Genomic DNA, 13,624 nt, shown 5'->3' on the forward strand with positions numbered 1-13,624 from the left:
GAAGACCGTGAGAACATTGATCTTTTAGAATACCTGTTATGCAATGTTATGTTATGCTATGCAATGTATGAAATGTTTTCAAGGACTTTTGGAATTTAACTTTGCGTAAACCACCAAAAGGAGAGGAACTTTTTATTAATAATTTCTTTAATCAATGTTCATTACAACAAAATAATAAAATACAATGAAAGCTCAAGTCTCCCAGGGACGGCTTCTTTTTGGGCGAAGATATGCATTGAGTCTTCGTTCCTCATTAAGCTGGCTGGTAAGTTCTAACACTTTCTTCCTTTCAGCACAGAACTGGGCTTCAAAAGTATCCCTTTCCTCTCTCAACTGGATCCAGGATCTCTTCAATTCTTCAACATCGGTAGGCATATCTGGATAAGGAATGATCTGAGGAGTACCTCCTTCAACTCCTGGTTCAACAATCAATGGTCCGACTGCAAGATATGGCATGACAAGTTCACGAGCTCTTGCGCGTACCCATCTGAGATAAGGTTCCATAGGAATAGAGTTTTTTTGTCCTAAAGTACTTCTTTTCACCATGCCCCAAGCTCGTACAAACCTTTGACGGAGACTTTGAGAATCGTTGTCATAGTCAAACACAGTGCCTTGGATAACTATTTCATGTGGGCCATCTCTTCGAGCACAACCAAACTGACGTAGGGCTAAGGCCGGGTTATAAGTAATACCTCCTCTTGTTCCTAAGAGTGGTACGTTAGGGAACTCTCCACAACGGTCAATGATGATAACATTTTCTTTGAGATGAGGACACCAACGGATGTCTGAATGGGAGAGCGACATTATCCTTTGAGACCATTTCAAATTCTGCTCGTTCTTCAAGACTGATTGAGGAAGGTGCGAAATAAACCACCTAGACAATAAAGGTACGCAGCACATGAGAGTCCCTTGCCTTTTCATAGTACGGGTGTGAAGGGAATGCAAAATGTCTCCAAGCAAGGTAGGCACAGGGTTATGAGTGAGAAATATCTTAATAGCATTCATGTCTATGAATTGGTCTGGATTAGGGAATAACATCAAACCATAGATTAGTAATGCTAGGACATCTTCGAAAGCATGGACATCCATAACTTTTAGGAATTCTCGGGCCTTATTTATCAGAAATTTGGCAAGTAAACCCTTAACTCCACTTCTTGTTACCCAATTGGTTTCAATGTCGGATTTTGTCATGTGTAAAGCCGCGGCGATTTCTTTAGACTTCGGAATCTTTTCTAAACCACTGAAAGGTGTTTAATCAAGGATAGGTATCCCAAGCAGCCTGGAGAATTCTTCTAATGTGGGTACCAACTGATAATCTGGGAAGGTGAAGCAATGATGTTTAGGATCGAAGAACTGGAATAGAACTCTCATCATATCTTCTTTGAAACCGGTGGTAACTAAATTGAGGAGAGAACCATGTTTCTTGATGAACTGAGCCTGATCAGGAAGTTCTGACACTAAATTCTTTAGTTGAGGAGAGGTCACTACGAAATTAATCCGGATAGTCTTTCTGGAAGCCATAACCTGTTTAACAAAGCAAAGCTAAATCCCTAAGTCCTTGAAATGGTTAGTACAATGCCATGATGTCATGATGTTATGATGGTAAGCAAATAATAAGCACAAACAAGTCACACAACAATCATCCCTAAGTTTTAAGGCTTGCATGAGTTCCATAGGTAAGTACCCTCCCCACTGAAGTTTGGTTGGTTCAACCTGTCCTAGAATAGTAACCGGGTTCTAAAAGGATCTCCAATCATTGACCTTTCTTTAAGTCCACTTCAGTGCAACACCAAGTGGTTGACCAAAGCTTCCCTAAAGTCCAATCTCAAAGAGTGTAGTATCGAGTCTCAACCAACCCCAGTCGGAACCGAAGTCAGTTATCTCACTACTTTCTAATGGCCAGGATGAGTCAATTAGGGTTCTAAAGGTCTGGTTAATGCTTTGATGACACCACGCAGACGCCAAATTTTTCCTCAAGTAAACATGAGAAACATCAGGACATCCAAAGCGTCACATTAACCGTAGCCATCATTTTAACCATTCCAGTATACGCCGGATAGTCGCGATGATCTATTGCTACTTACCTAAGGTACACTAGATTCGGGTGTAGGATCTTTCACTCAAGCACAACATACCCAAGCAACCCCTTAAAATTAAATCAGACAATTCAAATAAGCGATCTTGTTTTTTTTTTTTTAAGGTAACCTCTCTTTGTTGTCCCCAGCAGAGTCGCCAGTTCTGTCATACGGTGAACTGACCTGGTGTGTTTTTGCTTTGGAAAGCAAATGTCGCGGATAGCAAGAGTCGTCACCGACTTTTCTTTTATCCAATAAGGAAAGGTGGAAAAGAACAGGAAAGACCTTAATTAGATTTTGGGTTCGGGAGGTACATTATACAAAGGGAAGGTGTTAGCACCCTTTGTATCCATGGTTATCCATGGGCACTTAATTGCTGGATCACTTATGTTTTTCTTGTCTGAAAAAGTGTTTGTGAACTGCTTAGAAAATGTTTTGAAAAGAGAGTTTAGCTTTGTAATGATTCTTGTATGAATGTATACAAAGTATTTATCTCGTTTAATTTTGAAAGTTGTTTAGAAAAATATAACTTGGCAATGATTCTAGTATGAATGTATACCAAGTGGTGATTTTCTAGTAGATGTTTTGCAAAGTGTGATGTATGAAAAATGTTTTAGGTTCTGAGTCAGCATTTAAGAGTTATACCTACCCCAGGTCTTTATGGGCATTTCCTATCCTTATGAGGGTAAAACTGTCCTTACTATTGAGAAGTAAGTAGTTTTATCCTTTGGATGTAAAAGGGACATCGTAGGGTCATCGATTGGTCATTGAAGGCAACATTTGTAAGGATACCTTAGCATTCGAAGGGACGATCATCATTTAACCGTAGGCTACAACGACGGGTCATCGAGGGACAAAAATCATATATTCGCAGGCAACATCCGAGGGACTATGATTTATCTTATAGGGACATGATGATTTAACCGAAGGGTCTTTGCTAAGTGCATCCCCACATTCGCGGGACATGACCGTAATACTGTAATACCGTAAGGCAACAAAGAGAGGTCTAAGATCACATATTCAAAGGCAATATTTTATAATCAATTAGGTAATTATAATCAATTAGGTAATTAGGATGAATCTCCACATTATAATCAATTAGGTAATTAGGATGAATCTCCACAGGGGTATCCCACAAGTAAAGTGGAATACCTAGCAAGCTACCCTTTCCAGGAGTATGTGAGCCCTTACAATATTCAGCAAACAGGTCAGAATACCAAATCAGGGTGCAATCGAGAGTTGCACCAAACCAAAAGGAATCACAACAGTAATAATGTCAGGTAAACCATGCATGGTTACAATAAAACATGTCAGATTAGCAAAAATCAGAATAGAAAAATCAGCGACTGTCATGTTCGCTGCTGCCTCGCCTAGCGAGGGCCTGGCGAACCCTCGCTACATGTTCGCTTAGCGATGTGCTAGCGAACGGCTGCGGGTTTTGAATTTAAGAACAGTACGATTTCAGCAAGCTCCACACCCTATGGCATCCATTACAGAAATTTTATGGTTAAACATTCAAGATATCCATACATATTTAAATCCACATGCAAAACCTAAGATATATTTATAAATTCAATCATAATACCACATGTAAATTGGAAGCATAAAGCGGTAGTGGTAGTGCAAACCTGTTGGCAATTGAATTGCAACGTTGAATTGGCAGATCACTCTTAGGGTTGGTGCCGGATTCAGTTGGGCGGAGGTAACCTTTGTGCAGATGAGTTTCCTTCAGGGTTTCCTTTAGGGTTGCTCTGAATTCTCTGGGTTAGCCTCCAGGGTTTGCTGTTCCTTCTTTCTGTCTCCGTCCGTCTGTCTCCCTTTTTTTTTCTGACTGAAGTTGTGGTATTTATAATAGTTTTTGTGACCTGATGGGCTCAGAATGAAGCCCAAAAATTCTGGTATTCGCAAGCTTCGCTAGGCGAGTGGCGCAGCGAAGAGTTCGCTAGGCGAATGATTTGGCTCGCCTAGCGAGCAAGCCATTTTAAGCCATTTTCTGGATTTGACCACCTGTGTGCTGGGTCTTTGTTCCTTTAAGATCAATGCCTTGAAAAATGAGTTAAAGTGCCTTGAAAAATGTCTTGCAAGATTAACGGGCAAATTTTGGGGTATGACAATTAGGAATCAGAATCTATAGAGATAGATCACAAAAACTGCTTGGCCTAAGTCAGAGTACGTACATAGACAAAGTGCTGAGACGCTTTAACATGCATGATTCCAAGAAAGGATTCATACCTATGCAACATGGCATGTGTCTATCAAAAACACAATCCCCTTCAACTAAGGAAGAAAGGGATCGCATGAATAAGATTCCATATGCATCTTCAATAGGATCTATCATGTATGCCATGTTATGTACTCGACAAGATGTCTCGTATGCTTTAAGTGCAACGAGTAGGTACCAATCTGATCCTGGTGATGCCCATTGGGTAGCTATCAAGAATATCCTTAAGTACTTGAGAAGGACTAAGGACTCATTCTTGATATATGGAGGTCAGAAAGAGTTGGCTGTAATTGGATACACCGATGCCAGCTTCCAGACAGATAAGGATGACTTTATATCGCAATCTGGTTATGTCTTTTGCTTGAACGATGGCGCTGTGAGTTGGAAAAGTTCAAAGCAAGATACAGTTGCTGATTCTACAACCGAGGCCAAGTATATTGCTGCCTCAAGTGCAGCAACGGAAGCTGTTTGGATCAAAAAGTTCATTAGTGAACTTGACATAGTTCCTAGCATTGTGGATCCCATTGGTCTCTATTGTGATAACAATGGTGCTATCGCACAAGCTAAGGAGCCTAGATCTCACCAACGATCCAAACACATACTTAGGCGTTATCACCTCATTCGAGAGATAATAGATAGAGGAGATGTGAAAATATGCAGAGTACCTACACTTGACAATATTGCTGACCCACTGACAAAGCCTCTTGCGCAGCAGAAACATGATGGCCATACTAGATCTATGGGCGTTAGGGGTATGCATGATTGGCTCTAGTGCTAGTGGGAGATTGTTGGTGTAAGCCCTAGAGGCCAATACTTTTGGTACTTGTATCGAATTATTTATTAATAATAAAAAGGCTTTTTCTTTATTATGTTTGTTTAATAAAGTCCCTAGAATAGATAGTCCGTTTAATGTATCAAGTATGACTTAATCATGAGATCACATTAAACATAAGGACACTATTCTTAAAGTATCCGTAGTCAAGCTTTATTGTGAAGTGGGATAACATTAAAGCATGAAGACTATTATGTTTATAGACTGATGATCATATCTCATGGATCATGGATAAAGAGTTATCAAGTCTTAAACATAGGTATGAATATTAAGAGTAATATATACTGGATTGACCCGCTATGAGAATACTATATAGAATGTTATGCAAAGTGTCATAAGTTATTCTCATGGTGATAATGGTGTATACCACTCTTCGACCTGAAACCACTATGGACCCTAGATGTAAAGTCAAGTGCTTTATTGCTGATCCAACGTTGTCCGTAACTGGATAACCATAAAGACAGTTGATGGGTACTCCATAAAGCATGCTAAGGGACATGAGTGACCTAGATGGAATTTGCCCATCCTGCGTAACAGGATAAATGTCTATGGGCCCAATATTGAACTGGACAGGGATGACACGGTCTATGCCTTGTGTTCAATATAGACATAAGGGTAAAAGGGTAATTATACACATAATTATTATCACAGAAGGATTTGTCAGATCACATGACATTTTCGTGTCTTGGGTAACAGTGATGTGTTGCTAGATACCACTCACTGTTTATATGTTAAATGCGTGATTTAATATAATTGCCAACGTCGCGAAAACTTACAGGGTCACACACAAAGGACGGATTGATGAGAGATAGAGTAACTAAGGAACACCGTAAGGTACGATGCACTTAAATGGAATACGAAATATGGTAAGGTACCACACGCTTAAGTGATTTTGGGCATATTATAAGATATGGGCCAAAATACACTTAAGTGGGTTTTTTAGCTTGAAGCCCACACAAGTGGTTCTATAAATAGAACCTTTGTGTAGAAGCATTGTCACTCTTGCTTGCAATTTCGTTTCTCTCTCTCTCACTCAAAGCCTTCATTCGTAGCAGCTAGCACTGAGATGGAAGGAATCCGTTCGTGTGGACTGAGTAGAGACGTTGCCATCGTTCAACGTTCGTGATCGCCACAAGAGGTAACGATTCTATCATTGATCATGCCCATTCGTAAGGATCACTAAATGGAGAAATTTTTAAATTCCGCTGCGCCTTGGATGGCAATTCTCTTTCAAGATCCACGCCAACTAGTTTCGTCATCGTACGCCCAACAACAAGTCCCTGTCCAACACCAATGTCAAGCCATCCAAACACAACAACCAACCTCACACCATCAACCTACCACATACATCCAACAACCAAACACCCAACTTCGCAACCCATTCATGTCATCCGCCCAACAACCAAACACCCAACGTCTCAATCCATTCATGCCACCGACCCAACCATAAAACCAAGAATCAAACCCTACCCACCAACAACCATACACTTCAACCACAATTGTCTATAGCCCAGATAATTCATATGGGTCATTTCATCGTAGCCCCCCCACCAATGACCACTAAAACATCTCATCACCAAAACACACAACCATTGTTTAACTATAGTACATCCCAGGAACCATTGTTTCGTTTCCAAAACGATTCAATGTCCCAATTTGGGCAACTATACCGTCCACAATCCACTCAACCCCATCGACCTAACTACAATGACATGGGCACCGAACTCCATTACGGAAGCGACGTTGGGCAAATGATGACACATCTGTCAAATACCACTGGAACTTCCGTCAGACCTTCACACCAGCCATCATTTGATCAGGTCATCACACAAAGACCCCAAACACCTCAGGAAAATCGTGGGAGACCTCGGAGACAAACTAACGCACCTGGATGTGGAACAGGGGGACGTTTCGATCGGGTCGGTCATTAAATTTTTGTCAATCCCATATAACATTTATTATATCATGAATAAAAAAATTTTACATTATTTTTTATTATTTCATAAATAAATAAAAAATGAAAAAATAAATAATACAAAGGTGTATGCGCCAGATGAATTGGCGTATACACCACATGCATTAAGTAGGCGCCATATGCATTGACGTCTCCTCATGAGGCACAATGCAGGCGTCATGGGCATTGACGCCTCCTCATGAGACTTCCAATGCAGACGTCAAGGTCTAAGGCGCCTCCTCTTGGTTTAAGACGGATGCGCCCGTTCATCTGGCGCATCTTTTTTTAAATGTTGTTATTTTGGAATTTTTTATTTTAAAATTATTATTTTAGAAATGATGGTTATTTAAAAAAAATCCTGACTTTTGACATGAGCAAGATTCCACATTTCATATAATTGTTAGAGAATTTCAAATAATTCTGTGAGAGACATTAGATATTAAGGGTCGTTATTATTGTCTATTGTCTTAAACTTTTTATTTATTTTTTTATATTCGAAATTATATTGGTAAGGACATTTTTCATTTTATATTTTCCTACAAACAATCACTATATGTACCATATCCCTCCATTATCTCTTGTCTCTTCCAATTTTGATAAATCTTTGTCCCCACACTCCACTACATCCCATCAGGCATCAACCACACCGCTCCTTTTGTCTGCCTTCCTCCCCATCTGCCTATGCCACTTTTAGTGGTTTCTTATAAACTCTTAGAGTCTTAGTCATTGCACTCATATTCAACTCAAATAAATCTAAGAGCAATGATGAATCATATTCTAATTGATGGGTTTGATCTTCTGTATGGGAGAGTGTTTAAAATTAGAGAAATATTAAGATATAATTAGTTATCAAATTTCTAATTTAATTTAATTGTTTTTTTAATTAAAAAATGTTAATTTTATTTCCGTTATCTTATTTAATTTATTCAATAATTTTTTTTATAAAAAAATATTAAATTTTAGTGACGTGGAATGACAAGAAGATCATTTATATAAATCTGAATTAATATATGTAATTAAAAATTAATATATTGTTGAAATTGTGAGAATTTTATTTTCAGAATTTAAATAATTTTTATTGTCGGAAATTGATACAAAAGATCAAACAAAATAATTAAAATGAAGTTAAGAGACTAATATATAATATTTTTTAATTAATAGATTAAAGTTAATCATTAAATTAAATTAAAAATTAAAATATGTATTAAACATAAAAAAAATTAAAATAGAATTTAATTGATATATATTGATAGTGTAAAGATTTTTTACAGTGTCAGTTAATCACAACCATTGCTTTATTTAGAATATTTGACTTTTATTTTAACCACTTAAAAAGTAATACAGACGGATGATTGTGATGTATTGACAGTGTAAAACTTTTTATACTGACAATAGATAATAATTAATCTCATTAAAATATATATTAAATCAAAATGTTATTATGACAGGGAATAATACAGTTACACCGTATTATGTACAATGAATATATACTCCCTCTTTATCTTTTTAATATGGGTATTTTTTTATCACATTTTGATATCCGTGCAGCACTTAAACAATCGTGTAGATACGATATCGCATACGACATGGGAAATTAATGTCAGCATACGATGTGCTTATAAATTATCAAAATAACAATTCTCAATATAAAATATTGTTTATAACTTTATCAATAACAATTTTCAATGTAAAATAATGAAATTAAAAAAAAGCATTAAATGCGTTTTGCCAAAGTATAATTAATTTTTTAGATAAATTAAAATCAGTATACCACAATTTTACAAAAGATTTTATCCCACTCAGACTGAGTAGATATCTTTGTAGAGTGAAATCAATATAAATATAATAATTTCATTTTTTTAAAATATAAATATATGTTATAATTATTTTTTATGATTTTTTATATTTTAAAAATATTAAATGATTTTTTCATTTTCAATATTAATAAAAAATATAAATATTCATATGTGTTTGAAAATTAAAAGTTGATAATTAATCTATTAATTTTCTTTTGAAATATTTTCTTATTGTTTATTATTAAAAAATAATAAAAAATCATAATTAAAATCATATTTAGAAAGTTCATACTAATATTAAAATTAAATTCTTTACCATTAATTTTAAATAAATATTACAAAACTCTAAAATTAAACTTTTTAACGTTAATACAATCTCAAACTCAATAAAATAATAATATATTTTTTATTCTTATTACAATAATAAAAATAAATTATAAATTTATAAAAATTAAAATAAAAAAATTATCTTTTAAAAAATCAACAACATAGAATAAACTAATAACAAAATAAACTTTGCATTGGGAGAAATTGGAATAAGAAAAACAAATATGAAAAATAATTTATTTATACTTAAAAAGAGAGTAAAAAAAGGAGGAATAAGAGAAAAATTGAATCTTTTTAATTTTATTTAGAACATTTATTTTATTTATTCTATAAAATTAATTATTTTTTAAATTAAAAAAAGTAAACAATAAGATATTTTAAATGCATTGGAATGATATGATTTTTTTTAAATAACTATTTTTTAAAAATATTTATCAAAATAACCATTTTTTAAAAAACATCTAACTTAGGTGTCAATTGCATTGACGCATTCAATGAAAATGTCATTCATTGGCACCACATGCAATGACACATACAAGTGTAGGTTGTATAGGCGCCACATGCAATAACACATGCATAGTATATTTTATGTGTGTGCTAATGCATGTAGCTACTGCTCCACCGCTCCATCTATAAATACAACATCACCTTCCTATAATTTTTCACACAACTTCTTACCTTTCTATTTTTCTTCAATCTCCTTCAATTTTCTTTAAAATGTTTGCATATTTATACTTGTGTCATTATATTCACAAGAGAAATGCCAATTTAATCTTTTCAACAGTGCAGTCTTTGATGAAGATTCGATTTTGGAATGTAGATACGTTTGAACATCTTAACAGGACCTCGAACAGTTGGTTAGATGAAAACATTGCAAATGGTAAAAGGATGAGAAGAATTGTTTGATTTTAATACACCATAAGAATCATTGTTTCGTTTCCAAAACGATTCAATGTCTCAGTTCAGAAAATCATATTGTCCACAAACCACTCAACCACAACGACTCAACTACGACAACATGGACACTGAACTCAATCACGATACGCGGTTGACGACAATCCCCTCAATTATTAGGGAGAAATGATGACAAATCTGTCAAATATTGCTGGACCTTTCACCGGACCTTCACACTCGTGGAAAACCTCGAAGACATGCTAACACGTGGAAAAGTGGAACATGAGAGCGTTTCAATTGGACGGATCATTGATTTTCTTGTCAATATATATATATATATATATATATATATATATATATATATATATATATATAAAAGATGGTTATTTCATTAAATAGTTTTAAAAAATAGTTATTTTAAAAAAATAGTCAATAATAAATGTTTACGAAAAACTAAATTATTCAATATTATTTAGAGATTATTTGCTATAACTGTCTGTGTAAAAAATTTTACACAGTCAATGTATCACAATCATCTATTTGTATTACTTTTAAATGTTTAAAATAAAAATCAAACTTTTCAAATATATGTATATCAATTAAATTTTATTATTTATTAAGTGGGGGTATTATAATATTTTCTTCCTAAATATTGAATAACTGTTCATTGTGATTGGGACAAGGGTCCTCCCTTCTACAAAGTAGCTCCGTACCAGAGATAATCCTTACATGTCTCAATTCTCTAAAGCTCCCCTCAAAATTCTCTTCCAAAATAAGATCTTAACTGCTTTCAGCTTGAGTAAGTAAAAAAAAAAACTGCTTTCATCTTGAGTAAGTAAAAAAAACAAACTGCTTTCACTACTACCGCATACTGCAAAAAACAACTAAAATATAAGTTACATATTCTATCCATCAAAGTGGCTTCACCTAAATAGACAATTATTTTCATGTTCTTGTGTACAAACATTACAATCTGTCAAGTGTCCACATTCAAACTAAAGTTCATAGTAATACTAGTGCTCACAACAGAAATGGACATAACTACAGGGTGGAGATTTTATAAAGTTGGACACTTATCGATTTACTATCACTATAAGTGGATCCTTGCAATCACTAAGTACCATCATCTTCTACGGCATTCACCCGTTCACATTCATCAATCCATTCACTGTATCTGCAACATTACAATAAAGATAATTGAGTCATGTGGTTTTGCCCAGTGGGTGTGAGGGAGAGGAGATTTTCAATTCAGTAATTGAACTTACATGTCTATTGCCTCAGATAAAGCTGCAGAGAGAGTAAAAATATAAGATCATCAGTATATCACAGTAAATATGGTTCAAGCAGATATATAAAATACTGAATATCTCACTTTCCATAAGATCATTAGTTTTATCATGTCACATGCTATAGCCTCTTGCCACTATACAAGGATCATGTTGTAGAGCGTTTTACAGACACAAGCCATTGGGTAGTTTCGGCGAAGACAGCATCCTTAACTATTATTAGGCTATGAGCTTATAATTATTAGCTTCAATGATAAGTATTCTAAAATTTTCACCTTTTTCTAAATGGTGTTTTGATTGAGACCAAAGGTCGGAAAGGTTAATGCACAAAGCAATAACTTCATAGAAAAAGTTAAACTAGAAAGGATTGTGATTATTGATAAACAAACCTCAAGTGATTATCATTAGTATCGTGTTGTTTACTATAATGTCAGCCATGATAGTATGCACCCTATGGAATTTATTGCTTCTTTAAGAAAGAAAAAAAAAGCACACCACACAAAAACAAACCTGTGATGGTAGTGCTAAAGCTCTCCTGACATATCCCACAAGAAGCTTCCCCTATCAAGTTCTTCATATCACTGTAAAAAAAACCAGAGACAAAAATCAAACACAGTAGTATTCATCTCTAAAATGAAATATGGAGGGGCTAGGAGATTTCAGAGAAAACTAGTCCATAAACTTATATGCAACCCTGCATGCTACATGATGTCGTTAGAGTTTACTTACATGCGACACTCAACACTGGAACCATGATTGCAGAAAGGACAGCTAAAGACAGTGTCAAGCTTATCCATTCGTTTCTTAGGAGGTGGTTTTGTTTTTGCCTTCCTCTTTCCCATAGCTCAAATCCTGGTTTTTCAGATATTCAAACACAAAAATTAATAAACAAAAATAGCATGCTAATTAAACTTCTAGAATCTGTTCATTCAACTAAGCAACCATTCTCGCATATTTCTATACTGAATTATAGTACTATTTTCTAAGCAAAATCGAGATTTCAAGCCAAATCAACCTGAAACAGAACATACCAATTTCTATACAAAACCAAGATTTCAAGTAAATTAAATACGAAACTGCGTCATGTTATTTCTTTCCTGGAATTTTGCGTTAATACAAAAACAACAATTTTTCATCAATTTAACAAACTATATCCGTGACAACATAATCCCTTCCTTTGAGAAATACTAGTAAATACTTCGTAAATTCAAACCCTTTATCTCAAGTTTCCAAGAAATATTCCAGAAAAACTTCAAAACACAGATCATGCAATTTATGAATCGAAGGTGAGATTGACAAATATTTACGCATTAAATCGTCTCAAATCTGAACATTCAGAGGCTATCTATGTTGACATCGTTAACCGTTCACGAAATTTTTGACACGGGCGAAACGATGGAAGAAAAAAAGGGAAACGAATAAAATCAAACGAAACCCTAATCGATAAAAAAAAGTGAAAATAAAGGATATGAAATTGAAAATTAAGAGGACTAACCGATGATTCCGATCACAGAGCGAGAAACCGAAAACGAAGCAGCGATCGATATAGAGAGATGAGAGTGTGTGTGCGGAATTGAAAAGGTGGGGTGAATAATAGGAGCCATAAAGGGGAATTTATGCTATGAGATTTGTCGTGTTCGCTTCACGGTGAGGTGAAATATTGGTTTAGAAATTCCGATATAGTTAATCTTCTTCTAAATTAAAATTTTACAATTAGAAATGACAAAACAAATCCGGGTTGGGTCGGATCCGACCACCTCCGCCCCAAATTTAACGGAAAAATTTGATTTAACTGAAAAATGGTGTCGAGAAAAATTCAACTTTTAATTATCGGACAGAGAAAGGTGGGAATACTAATATCCTTTCTATATCTGACTCGTCCCACATCCATCTATTAAAATTATCCATCTATTAAAATTAACTGATAACAAACTCGTGTGTATAAGGAGATAGTTTTAAACATTTCATAAATGTCAAACAAATTTAAAAATATTAAAAATTAAGTATGGAACAAATAAATTTTAAATCCAAAAAGACAACTTCTAATACCAATCACTAATTCTTCCTCAAACTAACATAAATGATTCTTGAAAAGAGATGAATCTTGAATGTCAAAACACCTCATCCGAAGTTTATTTGTTTTGGTGTATTCATATCATTCGCGCTCAATGAACTTTTCGGCATTGCTCCTCTTAGCGGTATGAATCATGTCGTTGAAAGTTTTATGAGCTTCAAGATC

At 34.8% G+C, this 13,624-nt stretch overlaps 1 protein-coding gene across 1 annotated transcript; it reads right to left on the minus strand.

Moving 5' to 3' along the window:
* Positions 1-10,935: 10,935 nt before the first annotated feature.
* On the minus strand, positions 10,936-13,146 carry LOC127101719 (transcription elongation factor 1 homolog). The gene is made up of 5 exons (XM_051039169.1): positions 12,881-13,146; positions 12,115-12,237; positions 11,896-11,966; positions 11,365-11,386; positions 10,936-11,273 (listed from the first exon to the last, which is right to left on the minus strand). The coding sequence occupies exons 2-5, from the start codon at positions 12,225-12,227 to the stop codon at positions 11,213-11,215; spliced, it is 267 nt and encodes an 88-aa protein (XP_050895126.1). The 5' UTR covers positions 12,228-12,237; positions 12,881-13,146; the 3' UTR covers positions 10,936-11,212.
* Positions 13,147-13,624: the final 478 nt, after the last annotated feature.

Source organism: Lathyrus oleraceus, chromosome 7 (genome assembly GCF_024323335.1).
Source record: "Lathyrus oleraceus cultivar Zhongwan6 chromosome 7, CAAS_Psat_ZW6_1.0, whole genome shotgun sequence".
NCBI classification, from domain to species: Eukaryota; Viridiplantae; Streptophyta; class Magnoliopsida; order Fabales; family Fabaceae; genus Lathyrus; species Lathyrus oleraceus.